Genomic DNA, 22,575 nt, shown 5'->3' with positions numbered 1-22,575 from the left:
CATGACTGGGCGCTCACCAAAGGGCGCCCAGGGTATCAATTCCCTATATATAAATATATATATATATATATATATATATATATATATATATTATTTAGAACTAAAATGCAAATTGAATCGAGTCAGCTCAAAATTGAAAATTAATATCCGATCAAGCTGCGCTTGAACTCGAGCTCAAGTTTACTAAAAAATTTTCATGTCGAACTCAAATAATATTATACTCGAATTCGAGTCTAACTTACCTTTGCTCCAAACCCAAAATTATTATGTTAATAAGTTCAGCATAATTATCATTACGAAACAAACAAACAAAGAAATGCTTTAAAATTAAGTAAAAGATGGTTATAATATTTAAATAAATAACAAAATAGTTTGAATTAAATTTAAGCAAATAAAATTAAAATTTTCAATCTCATAATTTTTTGTGAATAAATTTGTCAATCTCATATATTAGATAATATATATATATATATATATATATATATATATATATATATTATTATACTACTCCGTCAAAAAGTATTTAAGTGGTCATTCGCGAATCTAGGCGCTCCTCAGACCCAAAACTGCTCTCTCTCTCTCTTTCTTGATTGCGTCACTCTCACAAAATGCCTTCCATTTTCTTGTTTGCAATTTTCAGAGAAAATTTTCACGGCATTTGATTATTAGATAATTTCTCTAGTTAATTTACGTTACAAGATTCAATAGTTCATCTGCGAACCCAAAATATCGTGTCCCCGATCAATTGTTCCTGAAACCCTGAACGAAGCAGAGGTTGATTTTTTCATGCCCGATTGCTTATGGTGATTGGCTGCATGATTTACGTTTCGGGCAATGCGGGCTGGTTCTTGCTGAAAATATTGGATCTTGGACGTGGGTTGTGTTTGCCTTAATGTTTTGTTAAAGATTCCTGATTTGTGATCGGAATTTTCAAGTTTCCGTATAATTTGAACTTTATTGGCCGTACATTGACGGGTGCCGAGCATCAACCCAAGAATTCGTTGAGACTGAGATGTGGGGTTTCAAGTATAACTGATTCCAGGCGTTGGGTTTCAAGAATGAGTTGGTTTTTATTGCCTAACATAGATTTCATCATCGGTTTTTTTAATTAATCTCGTGGTGCGTTCTGTATGTGACGATAGGGTTGTAGAAAACTGAAAGGTGGGGTTTTTTAATTGAATTATGGATCTTTGATTGTTTTGAAGTTTTTTGAATGTGGATGATGCTGTTCAAATCAGCTAAATGCTGCGGGTACTCAAGAAAAGCAAAATAGGTTTTCATTTTTGGAACCTCAAGTTTCCTGTAAAGAAAAACAGGGGACTTAAACTTTTGTGTAGAATGGGTTGCATTTGCTCTAAAGGTAGTACAGATGATGATGATAACAAGGTTAAGAATGAGAGAGAGTTGAAAAAAACTTCAAAAAGATTAGTATCTTCTTCTTCAAGGAATGAGGAGGTTGTGGTGGAGATTGATAATGGAGGCAATGATGCAACAGCAAGGCTTATATCAGGAGAGCATGCTGTGAGAAGTGCTGGCTCCACCCCATCTGCATGGGACGAGGGGAATAAGAAGCCTATGGTTTTTGAGAAACCTGAAATGGCCAAAATACAAAGACGGGCAACTATGGAGGTGGGAACACGAGGGGGGCAGCCTCAAATGTGCAGGGTATTAAGCGTAAAAAATGGAATAGATGGCACACAAATTGTTGCTGGATGGCCATCATGGCTGACTGCTGTGGCTGGGGAAGCTATCAAAGGATGGATTCCTCGAAAAGCAGACTCATTCGAGAAGTTGGATAAGGTATATTAAATTTATCCTGCCTTATTCTGAAGGCATCATATATTTCTGAATCTTCTTTTTGTTATATTTTTATGGTGAGTTATAGCTGTTCTTTGTCCTGAGTTATCTTGTCATTCGATTGCCTGAAATATTCTGCAGTTATATGTCACTCTACATCTATGTCTTGTATACTCTTGCGTATCCACATCAATACACCTGCCTAGGTATTAGCAAGAAAGATAGATAGGAAAATATCATTAGAGCTTCTTGTGCAATGACATGGATATCTCTGTGACACTAATTTTCTTTGGATAGAAAATTTATTCTGCGCGGACGAATATTTCATTATCTTCTGGCACAAAATGTTATTCCTTCAGGTTCTTTTAGTGATGTTGATTTCTTCAAACACAAAATTCTGAGGTTTCCATATTTCACATGGGGTAGGCGCTCTGGGCGGTGAATAACTTGTTACAGGAACCATTACTTGGTGCATTTGAAACAACGCATATCATGTGAAATTAACTTAATTTCTCACTTTTAAACAACGGCGTACTTTTGTTTGCAATATCTTATTACCTCCCCAATATTCCTTCATTTCATAACATTTTTTATTATGCACTCCCAACCTTTCAGATTGGTCAAGGAACTTACAGCAGTGTGTACAGAGCTCGTGACCTTGAAACTGAGAAAATTGTTGCACTGAAAAAAGTGCGATTTGTCAATATGGATCCAGATAGTGTACGTTTCATGGCTAGGGAAATCCTCATTCTTCGTAGGCTTGATCATCCAAATATCATGAAGCTTGAAGGTCTAGTCACTTCCAGGGTTTCAGGAAATTTATACCTTGTATTTGAATACATGGAGCATGATCTTACTGGACTATTGGCTTCACCGACTGTTAAATTTACAGAACCACAGGTTCGTGTTTCTATTCAATTTTTTTTTCTCTTTGTTCAGACCCTGTCCTCATGAATTTTCAATTGACAGACAATTGTAAAACAATGTTTCTGCTCTTTCTATTTACCACCTTTATGCATCTACCATGGGAGGCAATGTTATCTTTCTAGTAGAAGATTTCGTCTAAATGTTTCTGTTAACGATTTTTACCCTCGTATCTGCAAATATCTGGTAGAATCCTTTGGCTGCATGTAAGACATTATGACGAGGCATAAGTGATGCTGCAACTCTAACAGATAATATGCTCATGATTTGACTTTTCCATGTCAGTCTAGATAACCGATTTCCAAAGCTACAAGTGGAGCTCTGGAATGAGAGCAGTAGAGCTGTTGATTTAGTAAAGATTTGGGTTTAGCGTGCTGCTGTATTTTGTTTTACCAAAAGAATTTTTTTTAAGAAAATGTTTTTGCCAGCGTTTATATGGCCACTGTTATTTTGTGACAAATAGGTATTCCTAATTATGCTTTATTTCTTTGATTTGCAATGCTCAAACTCCCAATTTTTGAATTTAAGAAAACACATCTTTTAGTATAGATGAAATCCTACAATAATATGTTGTACCCGTATTGTGACTAATGTGATTAATTAAGATTCAACGATAGAAAAATGTGGATAGAGTAGGCTGCTGGATGTTCAAATATGTTTCTTGTGAAATGTTGTAGCTGAGAAATGTAATATAGTTCGCGAACTGACAGCACATAATATCTAGGAGGAACTCATTTTATTATAAATTGCCAAATTTATGTTCAGCCCCGTGAAGGCTCGAGGACAGCTGCTCAAATGAGTTTTGACATATCTCATGACTCATATATAAGTATATGGGCCTGAGAAAGCGTGAATTGGCTTCATTTTGTCGACTTCATGTCTTTCTCATCTAATTTTGCGAACTCCAGGAAGATATTGAACATCAATGCATGTTTAAGTGTATAATCCCCTTGAGGAAATACTTAGGCATACACGATATAGTTATAATGGTGAACAATGCATTATTTATTCTGCTTTACATACTTGGTTTCCTGCCTGTTGTATAAAATGACATTAAGTTGGGATATTTTATTCTGTTTCATACCATATCCTACTTAAAAATAGTGGAATAAAAATGAATATCTTCTCTTCTAATCATTTTCACACCCCTTGATTTTATTTGACTCACTAGCAAACCTTTTTCAGAATAGGATGAGTTTGTACCTCTTGATTGAAGTAATTTAGGAATCTGTTGATCATTTTTAGTAAAGTCATTTATGCCATCTGCAACTTCACATTAATTTTAAAAAAAATTTAATTTAAAGTCGAGGTTTAGGCCTTGACTTTAAAATCGAGGCTGAAATCTTCTTTAAAATTGAAGACGTGATTGTCATTTTCCTTTGGGCTAAATTTTGACGTCATGTTTGAAATCAATTTGTCAAAATTGGTCATCGAGGGTTTTTTTTGTGTGGAGACATAATCAACCTGTACAGACTTTGCTGTCTGCTTCACGGATGTAGTTGTGCTTTTTGCGGTAGCGCTGCTCTTGGTAATTTATTTACCTGTCTGATTCCTAGTCTTATTTACTCTGGGAACAATTTAATATATTTTTCATCCGTGCCACATGAATATTATTACAAGTGCTTCTCGTAATGGCCATGCAGATCAAATGCTACATGCAGCAGCTGCTTCGTGGACTTGAACACTGTCATAGCCGTGGAGTCTTGCACCGTGATATTAAAGGTTCAAATCTTTTGATTGACAACAATGGGGTTCTAAAGATTGGTGATTTTGGACTGGCAACTTTTTTCCGAGCAAATCAAAAGCAGCCTTTAACTAGTCGAGTTGTTACCCTATGGTATCGACCGCCTGAGCTTTTGCTTGGTGCTACAAATTATGGTGTTTCTGTAGATTTATGGAGTTCTGGTTGTATTCTTGCCGAATTGTTTTCAGGAAAATCGATTATGACTGGTAGGACAGAGGTACATTCTCACCTAATTGGATTTGAGATTTGAAGCATTTCTTTCTAGCCCAGTTGTGAAGGTTGTTTCTTTTATTTCAAGTTTATAGGTTTTTCCTTTTGGTTAATGACGGAAGAATATAATTGCACCTTGATTTTCTTTACGTGTGACAAGAGATTGTATCTTGTTCTTTTCCCTGCATATCGAGATTTATCTTGATCTTCTAATCGATGTTAATTCATAAAAGTACATTTTAAATGAAGTTTTCCTACAGTTTTCTAGGTTTACGTCTTATAAACAATTTTTCGGAAATGCTCTGTACTTCTCTTATGACCCTATAATTGGCTTCTTGTTGAGAATCAACATTACATGCAGGTTGAACAACTGCACAAAATCTTTAAACTTTGTGGTTCACCCTCAGAAGAATACTGGAAAACATCGAAATTACCACACGTGACAATATTCAAACCTCAACATCCTTATAAACGATGTGTGAATGAGACATTCAAGGACTTTCCTCCTTCTGCTTTAGCACTTGTGGAATCTCTCCTTGCTTTTGAACCAGAGTGTCGAGGATCTACGACTTCAGCTCTTCAAAGTGAGGTAAATCTTCTTTTCTCTCCTGCAAGTTTCATCTGGGTAGTTTCAAACTTCCTTTTGTTCCCTTTAGAATCTACACCTTTATATGATAGCTAGTCCCTTATTATGATTGTGTATAAATTGTAAGTGACTCGCGCCTCTGAGCTGAATAGATCTTTGAAACATTTTATTACTGAATTGCATTTATTTGCATGCGATACATGACATTGTTAAATGCAGTTTTGTCATGGAATCCAGTTAACATGTAGCTTTGTGTTATCATATTTATGCCTCATTCCGAATATTTTTTTAATCAATTTTTTTTTTCCTTTTTTGTTGTGCTTGGTTCAAAATTATGCACTACTTCCTTCTATTTCAGTTATTTGTTTTTCCCTGAAAACACAATCTCACCAATTTTATTTTTGTAATTTGTGTACTTATATGAGCGTGTCTTACCTGTCTTTCCAGTTTTTCACAACAAAGCCTCTACCTTGTGATCCATCATCCTTGCCCAAATACCCACCTTGCAAAGAATTTGATGCCAAAATGCGAGATGAAGCAAGAAGGTAGACATTCCATCTGTAGTACTCTTATGTAGTTTTGCATTGTAACTTCTCCATTTTGTTGGACTTGATTAACTGTTAGCAACAATTTTCTGAAAGATGCTATGTATTTCTTGTGTGATAAGAGCTGAGAAGGAGAAATATCGCCATTATACTAAATGTTTACTTCCTGAAATTTTTAATCTCTATTCTATGACTAAGGTTGTCTTCTATTCTCGTTAAATTTTTATTCAACTTGATTCCAGACAAAAGGCTGCCTGCAGAAAGGGAGGTGGACTTGAATCTTCTCGAAAGACCTCTAAAGAATCCAAAGCTATCCCACCAAGCGACCCTAATGCTGAAATGCAAGCATCTATCCAGGTACTTCTCTTCTGAGGCTTACTTGGATAATTTTCAAGGCTGCATGCTATGTGCTGATAGTTCTTAGCTCTGTATATCCCTTTCCAAATAATGCAATAATATTGAGTGCCTATTCTTGTTTGGTAATGTAAGTTTTTGGTGTTCAGGCTCGGAAAGGGCAGTCGAATCCCAAGAGCACCAGTGACAAGTACGATTCTGAGGATAGTGTTTCTGGCTTCCGAATTGAACCTTCCAGAGGATCCTCGAATCGTGGTCATGCCACGCAAAGGGGAACATCAGGAAATTTGTTGGATTCTTGTAAACCCCAAGATACAGCTGCACGGTTGTCTAGATTCTCAAATTCGGTGGCAGCTCGTGGCAATTCACAACTTGATTTTAGCAGAGACTCCAGTGCCCATTCCCATTGGCCAGAACATCGCTTGAATACCAGATATGAACGGATAAATGATGCTGAGTCATCACACCATTTACACGAGAGACCATATTTATCCAACAAGAACAATGGAGCGATGCCTCGGAAGGAGACTTCAACGGTAAAACTTACTTGAAGAGATGCTTCTTTTTCACCTGTTCACCCATCTCACAAACAGAAAGAAAAGATGAATCATGTAGTAAAAAAAAAACCTGAGTCCACTTTCCATGAGTTTGAGCTAGAACAAGTAGTTCGGACATGATATCTGATCCAGGAGTTCGCATTCAAGACTCCTACTATTAGAGCCACCTGTACCTCTTGGATACTAATTTTGAGAGTGTATTTCTCAGTCTGTGGCTTATACGTGATGGATTTTGATAAATTGTAAATAAGTGATTTCTGACAGAAAGTCGTTATTTTTTCTTTGTTTTTTCCAGAGTTACGCTCTAAAGAAGACGCGGATGCACTATTCAGGACCATTGTTGCTTCCTGGTGGAAGTGTGGAGGATATGCTGAAAGAGCATGAAAGACAGATTCAACATGCTGTAAGGAAAGCTCGTATGGACAAGAACAAGACCAAAGGCTATGGCGACTACGAACAAACAGATTCACTCCTAGAATACGTCAATAACGGCCGTTGATTGTTGAGAGAAGCATACGCTCCATTAACACATACATTCCTCCTTTAGCAATGAATCCATCTGAATGATGAGAATTCTGTCATCAGCTTCGTGCGAGTGAAATGTCGTCACTGAGGCTAAGAACAGTCGGGGATCTAGGATAACTGATCGCTCGAGAGCTTATCTTTTCTCAATCAAATCTACAAGAAATCAGGTGAGCAATGATTCATGGAGGGCACCTATATTTTCTAAAGGATGTGTAGTTGCCAACATATACATGTGAAGTTTTGCCCTATATATAATTCTTTATGAATGTAGAGCTAAATTTGCCGAGAGATGAGACTTTAGAGGAGAGGTTACGTTGGCAGAAATATTGAAGTATTTTCTACTTTTTTTTTGCCAATCTTTGGTTTTAATCCAATTGTATCTTGTTAAAATTGAGTTTGATACTGCACACAAAACACTTTTCATGTCCCTGACATTTCCCTTATGAATACTAGTTGTGTGTGGTAAACTATAATTATGAGACATGCATATCGAGCATGAAAAAAAAAAGATTAAACAAATCAAATAATGATTTCAGGTCCAACAACTATAGGCAAAGTGAAAATCCTGATTAAAAATATCTTGATTATGATTCACGTTCGACGAAAGTACAGTACATAAGAAAGTTTCCGCCAAACTTTGGATCCACCAGAAAACATTTGCTTCATTCGAATTTCTTTCTAGTTCTATGGTCTTTATCAGCACAAAACAGTACACATCGCTTCCTCTCTAAGCCATGCTCAAGCCTCAAAGCCACCCCCTTGACACTATTTCTCCGCCAACTCTATACATTTCTTTCTTTAACTCGTAGTTTGAAATAACAAAAATCCTACATTCAAACCCCAAATTCAGAACGTCAAAGGTTCACCCTTTTCATCTCAAAAAGTAAAATGAGACCTAAAATCTACAACTCTTTTATTCTAAAATTTATCCTAATTTGTGTTGTTCTTGCTTCTTTCCTCCTCTTTATTCTGAGATCAAATTTCTCACAACCAAACTCCATCACCCAAAATTCGTAAATCCACTTTCTTCTCCAAACAATCTCCCAGAACCAACTCAAGAACCTTGAATTGCTCACTTGTGCCAAAATTCCAACCTCCTTAGCCAAGTCCTAATCCATTACTCAACCTCAACCATCACTTCCCAACAAACACTCAAAGAAATATCCATTACATCAAAAATCCAAGACAAGAAGTTATCTTGCTCTGTGTTAGCTCAAAAAGTACCCGTATCATAAAAAAAGTGTAGGTCTATTGTGAGACGATCTCACGAATCTTTATCTGTAAGACATGTCAACCCTATCGATATTCACAATAAAAAGTAATACTTTTAGCATAAAAGATAATACTTTTTCATGGACAATCCAAATAAGAGATTCGTCTAACAAAATACGACCCGTGAGACCGTTTCACACAAGTTTTGCCTAAAAAAAATTGTGATGTATGTTTATTTGTTTTCAGAAGAATAAAAATCCCATTTGATATGAAATAAGCTAAAAAAAATTCTCTTGTCATCCAACTACATGCATTTATGTTCATTAAATTAATGGTTGTCGGTTGGTTTACTTTTCCATTTCATTATAGTTGTTTCCAAATTAATTCCACGAAAGAGCAAAGAATTGTCCAAAAAAAAAAAAAATTACTTTAGAAAGAACCAAACGGATCATCAAATATTCGTTTACTCTCGTTCCCTCTCCAAACACATTACAAAGATAAAAGCATTTCTCAATCCCTCGGAGCCAAAGGAAGTGTAGAGAGAAAGATGAGCAACGAATAGTAAGAACGAAAGATTTGAGTCTATGTTTCATCATATATTTTCTGAATCCAATTCTGTTGATATTGGGTTTTTTTCTTCTTTGTAGCGATTACTTGTTCAAGCTTCTTTTAATCGGAGACTCCTCGGTTGGAAAGTCTTGTCTTCTTCTTAGATTCGCTGTACGTTTCGTTACCTCCCAAATCTTGATCGATTTTGTTTATTTCGAGTAATTTGGTGGATACGAGGGGTCCTGCATGCCTCATGAGTGCATTCTGTTCATAGTTTGAGGGGTTCTTTTCTTTTTCTATGGGTTTTTACTTATTATGGTTTAAGATTTTGGGAATAAAAAATGTAATCCATTTATAATGGGTGTTGTGAGAAGTTATTTTATGGAATAGAAATGAGCAATTAGACCATTGGATTATGGGTGTTGTTGACTTTAGATAGAAGAATTATTGTTATTGCCAAATGAATATCGTTGGATCAATGTATTCAGGATGATTCGTACGTGGACAGTTACATTAGCACCATTGGAGTCGATTTTGTGAGTTATACCTCCGAACCCTTTTGAGTATTCAGGTAGTGTACCTTCTGTTGATACAAGGGAATTAATTTTATCATGTTGTGGGCTATAATTACAGAAAATCAGGACAATCGAGCTGGATGGAAAGACAATCAAACTGCAAATTGTAAGTTAATCTTACTTAAGACCACTTTAAATCATATGTAGATGAGAGCACGTGTTTTTTTATCCTTTGGAAATCATGGTTTATGGATTCATGTCAGATGTGGCTTTTGTCCCTATTGGACTATAGTGCGTATGGATGTAGATACTTATAGTTGTACCATAAACATGCTTTTTCCTTTTGTTTAAAACTAATGTGTTTATGTTCAAACATAACCTGCTCCAGCTTCAACAAAAAACAGTTAAAAAGCTTTACTTCATGAAGCATTTTTTAAAGCTAAGTGCTTTGTATCCAATCTAGCTACATCATATGAAACGAAGTTGCTATGAATGGCCATTTAGCTATGATATAGTCTTGGATGGAGCAGCAGGCAAATTTTAGGAGAATTATAATCGTTGGATGATGGAAGGAGAAATTTTATTTTCAAAAGTAATAATAATTTGGTGATTTAGTCCTCAAGAATTTCTAGTTGCAAGTAAATGCTTAGCTTCACTAAGGTAAGCCTTTTCACTAGAAGCTAAATATCATATAGCTTAGAAGCAATATGATTTTAAGGAAAACTTAAAATGAAATTGGATTTTCGTCGATAGAAGAATTCCAAGCTTTCTTCTCATTATCATAGATATCAAATTGTTCAGTGATTGTACTTTTCAACATGTGAAATATGTTCTATGTGGTGCTATACTTTACGTAACCATTGTAATCATGAATGAACAAGAGAAGTATACTTAATACCTAATGCTGTGTTTTTTAAATGTATTTCAAGTGGGATACTGCTGGCCAGGAGCGGTTTCGGACTATTACTAGCAGTTACTATCGAGGAGCTCATGGGATCATTGTAAGAAAGATGAGTCACGGTTATTTTGAATTTCATGCTTAACCGCAATATATGGATTTTGTTTTGTAACTTTATTGTGAACATTTGTTGTAAGCATGGATTGCAATTGTTGGGATCATCACGGGTATATCTAGTATTCTTACTCTTCTGAAACAATAGAAGCTATTACTTATGCATGTATTTTTTGGTCTACGGAAGCTATTGTACAACTTGTATGATCATTTCTCATTTGTCTCAATGTGCTCTTTAAGCTTCTAGTTCTTAACTGAATTGCATGCCATTGATGCCTGTTCTCCTCTCTTCCTTTTCTGCTTGTTTGAACTCTAGTCCCGCCTTATTGAATTCTTTTATGGAGTAGTCATTGCTTTCCCTGTGATGATTACTTTTTAAAATATATTGCACTGTGCAATACATGTAATTTACTGGCTAGGCACCAAATGTTGCAGTAAACCTCAGTAAATTTCAGTACTGTTCATTTTCGTCAGTTGGCTTCAAGGATATTTTGTTCTTCCTCTGGCCTGAGGTGTATTATAACCATATCATTGTGCCAATGTTACTAACCTGGATCCAATACATTTTCTACCTTGTTTCTGGTTTAGATTATTTATGATTTTTTTACTCAACTATTATCTGCTATCTGATTTTGTCAATATTGATGGTCAAGCGTGGTTTTCGACATGGAAATACATTTATTTTAGATTTCAAAAGTGCATGTGTATCTAGTTTACCTTCTTTTAATGCATTCATCTTCAAATTATTGGTTACCTTGGTCTTCTGCATCCTTCATATCCATATCACGCTATTTATGATTTTTTCCAAGCCAGGTTTCTGTATCCTAATGAAACTGTCTGGATCATCACTGAAGGACTCTTTATTTCATTTAACTGTTCTTTGTAGATAATGATGAATTGATTCTCCTAATTTATTCAAAAGATTAACTGTGCTTATTACAATCATGATAGATTGTGTATGATGTGACTGAGATGGAGAGCTTCAACAATGTTAAGCAGTGGCTTAATGAGATTGATAGATATGCTAATGATAGTGTTTGCAAGCTATTGGTCGGCAACAAATGCGATTTAGTCGAGAGCAAAGTTGTGGACACTGCGACAGCAAAGGTAAATTCTTTATTCCTAAGTGGCTTTGAATTCCTCTGGTTCTGAGTTTCTACGAAATCTGCAAATTAAAAGTAGTAGGCATTGAAATTTCTTAGTGTGGATGTGGTGGGGAACCCTAATTTCTTTAAGTTTGCTGGAATTTTTCTTAAATGTCACGATCTTTGTATTGGACTATATTTGTTGTTCTCAGTGTGCTATCCGATTATAAATGAAGAGAGAGATACTTCAAATGAAATAACCATCACGAGTAGGAATGACTACACATGAAATGTACTCGAGACTTCCAGATAGCTTAATCTACATCTTGTTTTAATTACTATTGTGTAAATCTGTTTGTATTGTATGTTCTTAAAATCTTGGGAACAGACTAGCCGTTCTTTCTTTTCTTTTTGGTGTTTCACTTTTCTTTTATATTTGGGCTAAGATATGAGACACTTCTTGTGAACGACATGCCAAAAGAGGTCTCCAACTTTTATCTATACTCAATGTTCTTACATTTTCTTTCAAATGCTGTATATCTTTCACCGTGCTTATCAATTTGTATCCTCGTACTCTGGACCAAACTTGTAGGCATTTGCGGATGAGCTTGGGATTCCTTTCCTTGAGACGAGTGCAAAAGATGCTATTAATGTGGAGCAAGCTTTCTTGACTATGGCCGGTGAAATCAAGAAAAAGTAATCAGTGAACTCATTTATGCATTTTTAATGTTGTTGGTCTTCATCACAAGTTTATCAACACATACTAAACTGCTCATAGCTTCATACATAATAAGACGTGAATTTTGCGGGGGATCCCTGAGTTATCACTACTTTAAATGTTAACCTTAGCTCACTACTTCAAATGTTAACCTCTATTAATGCAGATTCTTAGACTCGTTCTGAGCCCAAGTATTTTGGTACCAAGTCTAGTCCGAAGATAGTGATGTCTAATTCTTGGGCTCATAGTTGAACTTGACTAGTTTCAACCTGAAGCTTATTTGATGATGTCATGTCCTGATTCCATTCTTATGATTTTACCTCGAATCCCTATAATTTCCTTTTCGCTTCCTTCTAATATATTACGTAACTTATTGAGACTGGTGAATATATGCAGAATGGGGAACCAGCCAACTACTGACAAGAAATCAACTGGCAGAGTTCAGATAAAGGGACAACCAATTGAGCAGAATAGTAATTGTTGTGGTTAAGTGTTTCCTGTGTAATTTGATGCTTAAAAGTTTGTAAAAAGATAAGAATGGTGTCATGACTTCAAACGTCCTTTCAACTCTTGGTTACATGTAAACTGCTGAACTTGCTGTTGCGTATCCTTATTTTTGTTTATTGTTGCATATATTTCTTGAAAATTTTAGATGTATAGACGTAGATAGATAATTTGGTGTGTGAAAATATTCTTGTCTAATCTAATTTAAATCTTAATTATCTACATTTATTTTTTCACATGATTTATATTGACTGTTTGGAACTTGTTTTATTTACTAATTTAATAAAAATTTATGCATTAATTGTTATTCAAAAGTCTTCAGTGATGCAACACCTAAAGATTGTGGTGGATTTAGACTAATTTTTTTCTTACATAAAAAAAAATTCTGAAATTAATTAATAATTGATAATAAACATGCCACATTTTGGATTAATTATAGTTTCAAATAAGTTAGGTAATAATCATAAGACGTTGGTCTTCTTTAAATTTTTTTTAATTAAAAACATCTAAATTCAAGAACTAAAATTCGTAGAAAATAAAACATTTATTTAAAAAAATGGGTGGTCAACTTGCAATAGAAGTCGCTATTTTGTAATTTGTTAAGGTCTAAAAGCGTGTGCCAGCGATTGCGTTATATATAAAGGTTAAAGGTTCTCTCTGACGAAATCATCCGAAATAATCAGACCGCCTCTGGAACTGAGGTCTGAGCTTGAGATTAAAGGTAATTCGTTGTCCTTCAATTTAGCTTCCTTCTTAACTCGAACGGCCCCTATATTTTGTGGTAATGGGATTTGGGTAATTTAAGGAGGAATAGAATTTCAAATTGGGTTTGGAATAATGCGTTTTACAGGATTGAGAGTGCAGAGTTCAAAGTTTTAGAAGAACTAGGACTGAAATTGAAATTTTTTATTTTATTTGGTCTTACGATATGGTTTCAGGCAGTTTACCTCTTTAAGACGTGATTATGAAAATTCTCTTGAACAAAAAATTATGAGCTAATTGGTGTGTGATTGGATGACTGTGCAAAGGCGTCTGGAGCTGATTACAATTGATTTATGAGAGTTTGATCAAATCATTGGCATATTTCTGAAGAGCGGCAGTGGAAGTATAATCATGAAATCACACTCACCATGGGGAACTTCCAAGAACCCAGTCAAATTCCGGATGTAAATAAATATATTCTGGCATTTTCTGTTGTGGACAATTAACATTTTTTTTTTTTGCATGAGCTGAATTTTTATTCTTTTGTCCTACGATACTCATAAATCATTTTTCAGACCAACTGCCGACAACCTAGTACCTATACGTCTAGATATTGAAATTGATGGTCAGAGATTTAGAGATGCTTTCATTTGGAATCCTTCAGGTAATTTAATTAAACTATTTGTTTGCTTATTCTTGATACGTTGTTCTCCTAGAATTTACTTGTTTTGTCTGCTCCCGGATTTCTTGGCACCAGATGAAACAATAAGTTGTAACTTTTTCCTGCGTGATTATGATACATAGAAAAACCTTTTTTAACTCAAGTTAAATAATTTTTTTGTTATCCTATCTTGGTGCTGGGCTGACAGACTCCACATATTTCGACTGCAGACACACCATCTCCCTTTCTCGGTGACATTACAGATGATATATATTCGATTTTTAGGAGTCATTCCTGGGTTTCCACATTGCTAACTCCAACTGTATTTGGTTGGACCATTTATCAAGGCCATAAAATTTTGAGATATGTGGTTGTTTGTTTTCACTTTTCACCTGGCCATACAGCAAGCAAGCATGTGCAAGTAGGTGTGGTTGCATGCCCTTTATGAAATACCAGAGCTAATTTTTTTTATTTGTCGGTTTAGATCCTGACTCTGAAGTGGTGGTGTTTGCTAGAAGAACAGTTAAAGACCTGAAGCTTCCTCCTGCTTTTGTCACACAGATTGCTCAGTCAATTCAAGTATTATACAGTCATCAAATCCTGTGTTTGATTACTCGATTCTGTGTATTATGCTTTTATTTTACACAATAGTTTATAATAAATTATGCTTAGTTAACGTTTGGAAGCATATCCTTTCATTAAAAATCTATTTCATGTATTATTGTTTGCTTTACGTTTATTTCTACTAGCTCTGAATCTCAATTGTGCTTGCTCGTGTATTGAGAGACATCGTTTAAAGCTTAGGTTTGAAAATTCATGTATCCATGAAAGACGTCCCTAAATATTACCCCTATTAGTAGTTGCGGGCAAAAATTATTGATGATATTGGGAAGAAGTTGAACATGATAAATTTTTTGAACGAACCTTTTCTGGTTTTCAGTATGTATGAGAAAATAGAGCAACTCTAAATAAAATTGTTTTACTAAATTCAATATTAAGTTGTTAAAGGTACAAAGATATGACTAGGTTAATTTGGGTTACAAAGTAATCATTGATTGATTAGTTGAGTAGATTATTCATTGATTTAGGACTATGGTGTGGCATTTGTTCATTATTTCACTTCTTTAGTGTTTTGCAAGAGTGTTTGAGATTGATAAATTTTGAAATTTGAGAGTGATTTTATTGGCTGTTTTGAAAATTTGAGTGTGATTTCATTGATTGTTTTGAAAATTGATATGGTAGATCATATCGAGTTATGATTATTTAAAAAAGGTGAGCTTGTATGATAATTGTGTGAAAAAAATTAAAGCGCTAGAAGTAACAATGTAATGATTGTGTGCGTGTTCTCCTTTTCCGAATCCCAATTATGGCTCACTATAGGTTTACTTGTCAATTATCACAGACACAGCTGGCTGAATTTAGATCATATGAAGGGCAAGATATGTATAATGGCGAGAAAGTTGTTCCGATCAAGGTTTGTCATGGTGACTTGTGATTCCTGTTATTTACTTTTTTATACTTATATCTATATCCTTTTCTATTTATCCACTATAAATTTGTTTCTCTTTTTTGTTTGGGTAATAAAATAATCATACTGGAAGTTATATCCTTTCTCTTTGTCTATTTACCCAGCTTGATCTCCGTGTTAATCACACTCTCATCAAGGATCACTTTTTATGGGTAAGCAAAGCCAGAGATTTATAATTTGCACTTCAATGTTTTACAGAGAATTCTCATTGTTAAAATTGAATAATGATTTTCAGGATTTGAACAACTTTGAGAGTGATCCTGAAGAATTTGCAAAAACTTTCTGCAAAGACATGGGTATTGTAGACCCTGAAGTTGGAGTAAGCACTTGTAATCTACAATTTAGCACTTAAAAAAAAAAAACAGAACCTCTCATTTTCAAAATGATTCTATTCGGATGGAAATTCTTGTCATTTTTCTCAGCTCCTGAGCTCGGTACAAATTTGAACTTATTAATCTGCGCTGGTGTTATGATAGATAATGATAGTGACCTTAGAATCTTTTTTGTGAAATCCATTGATCTGGCAAAACGTTGAGTTGAATGATGAGTGTCACAATCTTGCCTTTTGCTCGTTTGTCATTTTCTCCCTTTTAACAAATTGCTTATTTTTCCATAGGATCTAGGAGAAAATTCCATCTACTATTTGTATTCTCACCGGTATCACATCATTCATTTGAAATCTTGTATTATCATGCTTCTTTTAGAAAATAACCCACGATAAGTATATACGATGTGGCGTCTATCAATATGCTTAACGGGTACAGTAAAGCTGGGGTTCACTATTTTTATTTGAAGCTCCTAACTCAACTCGCACTTGCCTGCACTTTCAGCTTTGTGGCACATTTGGACATACATATATTTGCTTTCGTTGTGGATATGGTTCGTTAGTCATTACTTCTGAAATTCCACCAGGAGTTTTTTAAAACTCAGCATTATGTTGTCAAGTGCTCCTGCTTTATAATTACTAACCAACATTGACTATGCAGCCGGCCATTGCTATTGCTATTAGAGAGCAACTTTACGAGGTGAAAATTAAATTTTCTGCCTGATAACTATTGATTTGTACTCCAATGGTGCACTTTTGCTTTGTGCAAATTATTCTCAATTTCCAACCTCAAACATTTCGTGCTTTAGATCGCTGTACAAAATGTGACTTCAGTTCGGGAAAGCAGAATAAACAAGAAAGGGCGTAAAGGGTTTGATTACGCTCAGGCCAGGTTTATTTTTATGCTTTGGTCGAGTCTTTTGTGCCACTTTTTTTAAATTAAAAAGCCTGTGAAGGTACTAACCAGACTCTATGCAACTGTCTTTTTTATTATTCGCTCATTTCACTAATAAGAAACTGGGCTGTTCCTTCCTTCCATTCTTCACTTTCAGCAAAGCCAATGGAAATGCTGTGGACTTGTTCAAGTTATTTGGCAACAAATCGAGTGTCCTTCGGTAAGTCTAGTTACCTACATTTTGTCCTTCAAGAAAATAATTGTACTGGTCTCATTTCTGTGTTCATTTCAGATATCTTGAACTCTTGAGCTTTACTTTACATTTTACTGGTCCTCGTTTCTTGGTTCATTTCAGAAAACGGAAAGAGTGGGATGCCTATGAACCCATTGTGGATCTCCTATCAAACGAGGAAGTGGATGCTCTTGAGGCAAAACAGGAAAGAAGTAATCGATGACATGAAAACCGCGCTTTCTAATGTAGACTGTTGTTTCTGGTAGAAATCATATGATCCTAGTCTCTGTACTATGATAGACAATAGAGAGCCAAGTCCAAGCCTTCATGTTTCCTGCTTAATGTTTATGCTGCTGAACTACATTTGCACAGTTTTCTCATTCATTGTTGTTCACTTTTGAGGGAACGGATCCATTTCTTTCTCAAATTTAGTATTTGTGTTTGTTTAATGCAATCGATTTTATTCATTTAATAAATAATTTTACATTTTCATCTACGCCCTAAGAAATGATAAATTATTGAACCAAGAAATGAGACCAAGTACCCAAGGACACTCGATTGTTATGAAATTCCAAAAATTATTATTTTTAATTAAAAAATAGCGTTTATCTAGAGTATTATCAATTTGGAAAATTAAGATATGAATGGTTTTTTTTTACATTATTTTATTATGTAATAATTCGCTTCTTGGCAAAGAAAAGGTTGAATTTCTTGTTGTTTTTTTGGGGGGTTCATGTGAGATCTACGGATTTAATCGTTGGACGGTCAACCACCCAATCACAAATAAAGTAATATTTTAGCATTAAAAGTAATTTTCATGGATGACCCAATAAAGATACGTCTCACAAATACGATCCGTAAAAATTTTTTTGAATAATTTTATTTAAAAAAAAAAAAATGAATAATTTAATTTAAAATAATACAAAAACTATCCCAGTAATTTTTTATTATTAAAAAAATCCCCAGATTTTCTCATTATTTCGTCGTAGACGACGATACGAGGTTTCTAGAAGGTGAGAGAAACCTAACACCCTTCTCGTCTCTTCTCTTATCTTCTTCCCCTCCAACAATCGCCATTCACTCATTGGCCCCCAATTTCTAGGGTTTTCCACTCGTCTATAAACCCTGACGCAGTTTAGAATACGATTTACGGAATATGGCTTCATCCACAGCTCAAATCCACGCCCTTGGGGCTGCCACTCACTTAACTTCCTCAAACAGACCAAATAATCCCAGCAAGACTGTGTTTTTTGGGACGAAGCTCAACAATTCGCTGTCTTTTGGTCTCAATCACAAAAGCAAGTTCAGGGGTGGCCGCCGTAACTTCCGAGTAGTTGCGGAGAAAGTTGTGGGGATTGATCTCGGGACGACGAATTCTGCGGTGGCGGCGATGGAGGGAGGGAAGCCGACGATCGTGACTAACGCTGAGGGTCAGCGAACTACGCCGTCTGTGGTTGCATATACGAAGGCTGGGGATAGGCTGGTTGGGCAAATTGCAAAGCGGCAGGCGGTCGTGAACCCCCAGAATACCTTCTTCTCAGTGAAGAGGTTTATCGGGAGGAAGATGTCGGAGGTGGATGAGGAGTCGAAGCAGGTTTCTTACAATGTGGTAAGGGATGAGAACGGGAATGTTAAGCTCGATTGTCCTGCAATTGGGAAACAGTTTGCTGCTGAGGAAATCTCGGCTCAGGTGTGTATATAAGACCTACGTGTCATTTCCGCCTTTTTAACGAAAGTGGTCTCTCCATGTATTTCTTGATGAGAAGGCTATTCGCTCTGTCGCAGTTGATTAGGTTTCTGGAGAAATTTAATTGGAAAAGGGATGTCCTTTTGTTGAGGCTAAGTAGATTGTATTAAATTCAATACGTCTTTTAGCTTATGAACTTCATAAATTTTCTTTTTGAAATGTGAGCGCTTCGATTGTTTGACGCATGTCCTTACTTTTTATCTAGGGGAGTTAGGAGTGTTCAGTATTTTATCCCGAGAACATTTTATTTTCTCCGGTGCACGTAAACATCAACACCCTTCAGGCACACTGCTTTAGCTCCTAACGATTGATTTTATTGGTGTGAATAATATACCTTATAGTTGTTCTCTAGTTCAATTACTGGTCGGTTTTACTTGTACTTATATATTATTATGATAATTGTGCTGTATAATACGCTGAAGGGTGGTTTTAAGCAATGCTTCTTTTACTCTCTGGCTTTAGGTTTTGAGGAAGCTTGTGGATGATGCTTCAAAGTTTTTGAATGACAAGGTCACTAAAGCTGTGGTCACTGTTCCTGCTTACTTCAATGATTCTCAGAGAACTGCAACCAAAGATGCTGGTCGTATTGCTGGCTTAGACGTTCTCCGTATTATAAATGAGCCCACTGCGGCATCATTGGCCTATGGTTTTGAGAAGAAAAACAACGAAACTATTCTAGTTTTTGATCTTGGAGGCGGTACTTTTGATGTTTCAGGTGAGGAGTGTCTCATTTATTTTCTAGCTCATCCCTTGTCTTGGTATATTATTTTCTGTTGTTGAACTGAAGCATGATTGTCATCTTACCTATTCTTTATGTCGATTAAAATGGTGCACATCTTCTTGTTTCCCTTGATACTTAGCATTAATTTCTGCTTTAGCTCAAGCATCAGTTTTTGTCATGCCAGATAGAGTTATTTGCTTATGCAAGAGTCCTCATTGTGTTATGAAAATTCTAGTTGAGGCCCGTGAACTAACTATAAGCAACAGTTGCTATTTTTGGATACATTAATTGGTTTTATAATCACGTCAAATGTATTGTGAACTAGTGTTTGATTTGAGATACACTTTTCTAGCGTGTTCGATATTTCATGAATTTTTAGTCTAATTTTCCATTTTTAATTAGTTCTTGAGGTTGGTGATGGTGTGTTTGAGGTGCTGTCCACTTCTGGAGATACACATCTTGGTGGTGATGACTTTGACAAGGTTTGTATTTCTTGTTGCTGATTCATTGAAAATGACTCCATTTTTTTTCTCATTTTTTGCCGGGATATTGGAAATATGCCTATTTAGTTTTACAACTGCATTGATTGCTGATGCTGTCATTTACTTTTTTGGATTTCATGCAGAGAATTGTTGATTGGCTTGCTTCAAATTTTAAAAAGGATGAGGGGATAGATCTTTTGAAGGACAAACAAGCTCTTCAGCGTCTTACTGAGACAGCAGAGAAGGCTAAGATGGAATTGTCATCTTTGACGCAAACTAATATCAGGCATGTTTACCGTTCTACATTTACTGACACCATTTGCAACTTCTTACATGGCTAATTAATTATTCACATTGCTTCCTCCCTTTTGCTAGTTTGCCTTTCATTACTGCCACCGCTGATGGCCCGAAACATATTGAAACAACTATTACACGTGCTAAATTTGAGGAGTTATGCTCGGATTTACTGGACAGGTAAAGCTCAATCATATGTGTGAGTAATTAGCATGTTGTGATGATATAATATTTTGCAACTTATTGGCGGAAATTTTTCCTTATTAGACTCAAAACACCTGTTCAAAATTCGTTGAGGGATGCAAAGCTGTCTATCAGTGACATTGACGAAGTTATCCTTGTTGGTGGTTCCACACGTATTCCAGCTGTCCAGGAACTTGTCAAGAAATTGACTGGAAAGGATCCAAATGTTACTGTGAACCCGGATGAAGTTGTTGCCCTTGGAGCAGCAGTTCAGGTTTGGGCTTGCCCTGTTTTAGCTGTCTTATGCTGACTGAGTAACATTGTTTGACAAGCATTCTTGCTTATTTTCTTTGTTTAGGCTGGTGTTTTGGCAGGAGATGTTAGCGATATAGTCCTTCTGGATGTAACCCCACTATCTTTGGGGTTGGAAACACTTGGTGGTGTAATGACCAAGATTATTCCTAGAAATACTACTTTGCCTACTTCAAAATCAGAGGTGTTCTCGACAGCAGCTGATGGTCAGACTAGTGTTGAGATTAATGTTCTTCAAGGCGAGAGAGAGTTTGTTAGAGATAACAAATCTTTAGGCAGCTTCCGTCTTGATGGCATTCCTCCAGCCCCTCGTGGAGTTCCTCAAATTGAGGTTAAATTTGACATCGATGCAAATGGAATCCTCTCTGTCGCTGCCGTGGACAAGGGAACTGGGAAAAAGCAAGATATCACCATTACTGGTGCCAGCACATTGCCTAGTGATGAGGCAAGAGTTTTTTTATATGTCTTCTCTGTGATACATGTTCCTACGACCTGCAGCAGCCAGCTAAAATTGAGCTAATTAAATGAAAGTTTGTCTGTTAAATTTGTGTCTGCTATTAAACCCTCGTTAATTACTTATAATGTCATATCTGGAAATTTCGAACAACCCTGATCATTGCTCTTATATGTTACTACAGGTGCAGAGAATGGTTAATGAAGCTGAAAAATTTGCAAAAGAAGACAAGGAGAAGAGAGACGCCATAGACACTAAAAATCAGGCTGATTCTATAGTTTACCAGACGGAGAAGCAGTTGAAGGAACTTGGAGACAAAGTTCCTGCCCCAGTAAAAGAAAAAGTTGAGGCAAAACTCGGAGAACTTAAGGATGCCATTTCTCGTGGCTCAACCCAAGCAATAAAGGATGCAATGAGTGCTCTAAATCAAGAGGTAATGCAGCTTGGCCAATCCTTATACAACCAACCAGGTGCAACACCTGGTGCTGGCCCCACGCCTGGAGGCGGAGCTAGCTCTTCGGAATCATCAGGCAAGGGACCTGAAGGAGATGTCATTGATGCCGACTTCACAGACAGCAAATGAGGGAACATGAAACAGATATTGAGCCTGGTCAGCGATCTTAACCTCCTGTCATTCCTTGTGTTTATATGAGAATAATATTTTTGCTCGATTTTGATAGACGCAGGGTTTGAACAAATTTAGTTATTACATGGTTCGAGTTCGAGAGTATTTAAACATCCTAAATGTTTTCACCCTCTAGATTGTACCATCTGTCAACATTAGCGATGGGTTTGGTAGAGTTCTGTATAGTAAATTCACCCATTTCAACTGTTCCTGAGTTGAGTACTGGGTTGTTGTAGCTAGTTTCATTTTGAAAGTAAATTTTTTTTTTCTTTCAAAATCATAATATAGGGTTCGGTTCTTATACATTTCTGTTTCATTCTTAATATGCTCTCAAAAAAAATTACTTGATCATTTTACATTTAGGTACGTGAGCTGCTTTATTAGCAGTGTCTGAGTAATCGAAGAATAAATTCTCTCAGAGTATTAACAGCCAAATATTGCAAGTGAATTCCAGGAAACTCTTTTTGGGAGTGTTTTGATGCACAATACAAGTATGGATACATACATCAGTATTGCAAGAAATGTCTTGATGCAAGTTCGATGTCCACAGTGTGGCAAACACATGGAGCATGCACGG

The 22,575-nt window shown here is 35.9% G+C and overlaps 4 protein-coding genes across 7 annotated transcripts; all 4 read left to right on the top strand.

Annotated features, from left to right (window-relative positions):
- Positions 1–542: 542 nt before the first annotated feature.
- Positions 543–8,041, top strand: LOC140841993 (probable serine/threonine-protein kinase At1g09600). 2 transcript variants are annotated; one of them, XM_073209772.1, is made up of 8 exons: positions 543–1,800; positions 2,413–2,697; positions 4,365–4,682; positions 5,037–5,264; positions 5,709–5,806; positions 6,067–6,163; positions 6,310–6,696; positions 7,013–8,041. In XM_073209772.1, the coding sequence occupies exons 1-8, from the start codon at positions 1,243–1,245 to the stop codon at positions 7,214–7,216; spliced, it is 2,175 nt and encodes a 724-aa protein (XP_073065873.1). In that variant the 5' UTR covers positions 543–1,242; the 3' UTR covers positions 7,217–8,041. The 2 variants fall into 2 exon arrangements, with proteins under 2 accessions (XP_073065873.1, XP_073065872.1); XM_073209771.1 differs by having other exon boundaries at positions 6,049–6,163.
- An 810-nt stretch (positions 8,042–8,851) lies between these two features.
- On the top strand, positions 8,852–12,964 carry LOC140841992 (ras-related protein RABD1-like). The gene is made up of 8 exons (XM_073209770.1): positions 8,852–9,015; positions 9,102–9,174; positions 9,492–9,539; positions 9,637–9,684; positions 10,448–10,519; positions 11,482–11,637; positions 12,208–12,311; positions 12,730–12,964. Exons 1-8 carry the CDS (start codon positions 9,002–9,004, stop codon positions 12,821–12,823), a joined length of 609 nt encoding a protein of 202 aa, XP_073065871.1. The 5' UTR covers positions 8,852–9,001; the 3' UTR covers positions 12,824–12,964.
- A 476-nt stretch (positions 12,965–13,440) lies between these two features.
- LOC140841991 (chromatin structure-remodeling complex protein BSH) lies at positions 13,441–17,629 on the top strand. 2 transcript variants are annotated; one of them, XM_073209769.1, is made up of 11 exons: positions 13,441–13,558; positions 13,866–14,003; positions 14,115–14,203; positions 14,685–14,779; positions 15,603–15,674; positions 15,833–15,880; positions 15,964–16,047; positions 16,715–16,753; positions 16,863–16,945; positions 17,106–17,168; positions 17,304–17,629. In XM_073209769.1, exons 2-11 carry the CDS (start codon positions 13,951–13,953, stop codon positions 17,401–17,403), a joined length of 726 nt encoding a protein of 241 aa, XP_073065870.1. In that variant the 5' UTR covers positions 13,441–13,558; positions 13,866–13,950; the 3' UTR covers positions 17,404–17,629. The 2 variants fall into 2 exon arrangements, with proteins under 2 accessions (XP_073065870.1, XP_073065869.1); XM_073209768.1 differs by having other exon boundaries at positions 13,477–13,558; positions 13,776–14,003.
- Positions 17,630–18,162: 533 nt separating this feature from the next.
- Positions 18,163–22,498, top strand: LOC140841990 (stromal 70 kDa heat shock-related protein, chloroplastic). Of its 2 annotated transcripts, XM_073209766.1 has the most exons (9): positions 18,163–18,870; positions 19,390–19,642; positions 20,051–20,130; positions 20,274–20,416; positions 20,506–20,604; positions 20,692–20,881; positions 20,966–21,364; positions 21,558–21,983; positions 22,362–22,498. In XM_073209766.1, exons 1-8 carry the CDS (start codon positions 18,337–18,339, stop codon positions 21,954–21,956), a joined length of 2,097 nt encoding a protein of 698 aa, XP_073065867.1. In that variant the 5' UTR covers positions 18,163–18,336; the 3' UTR covers positions 21,957–21,983; positions 22,362–22,498. The 2 variants fall into 2 exon arrangements, with proteins under 2 accessions (XP_073065867.1, XP_073065866.1); XM_073209765.1 differs by lacking the exon at positions 22,362–22,498 and having other exon boundaries at positions 18,164–18,870; positions 21,558–22,265.
- The last annotated feature ends 77 nt before the right edge of the window (positions 22,499–22,575 follow it).

The sequence above is a fragment of the Primulina eburnea genome, chromosome 9, assembly GCF_022965805.1.
Source record: "Primulina eburnea isolate SZY01 chromosome 9, ASM2296580v1, whole genome shotgun sequence".
Taxonomy (NCBI): Eukaryota; Viridiplantae; Streptophyta; class Magnoliopsida; order Lamiales; family Gesneriaceae; genus Primulina; species Primulina eburnea.
The sequence above is the reverse complement of the archived record's forward strand: the minus strand, read 5'-3'. Positions and strand labels throughout refer to the sequence as shown.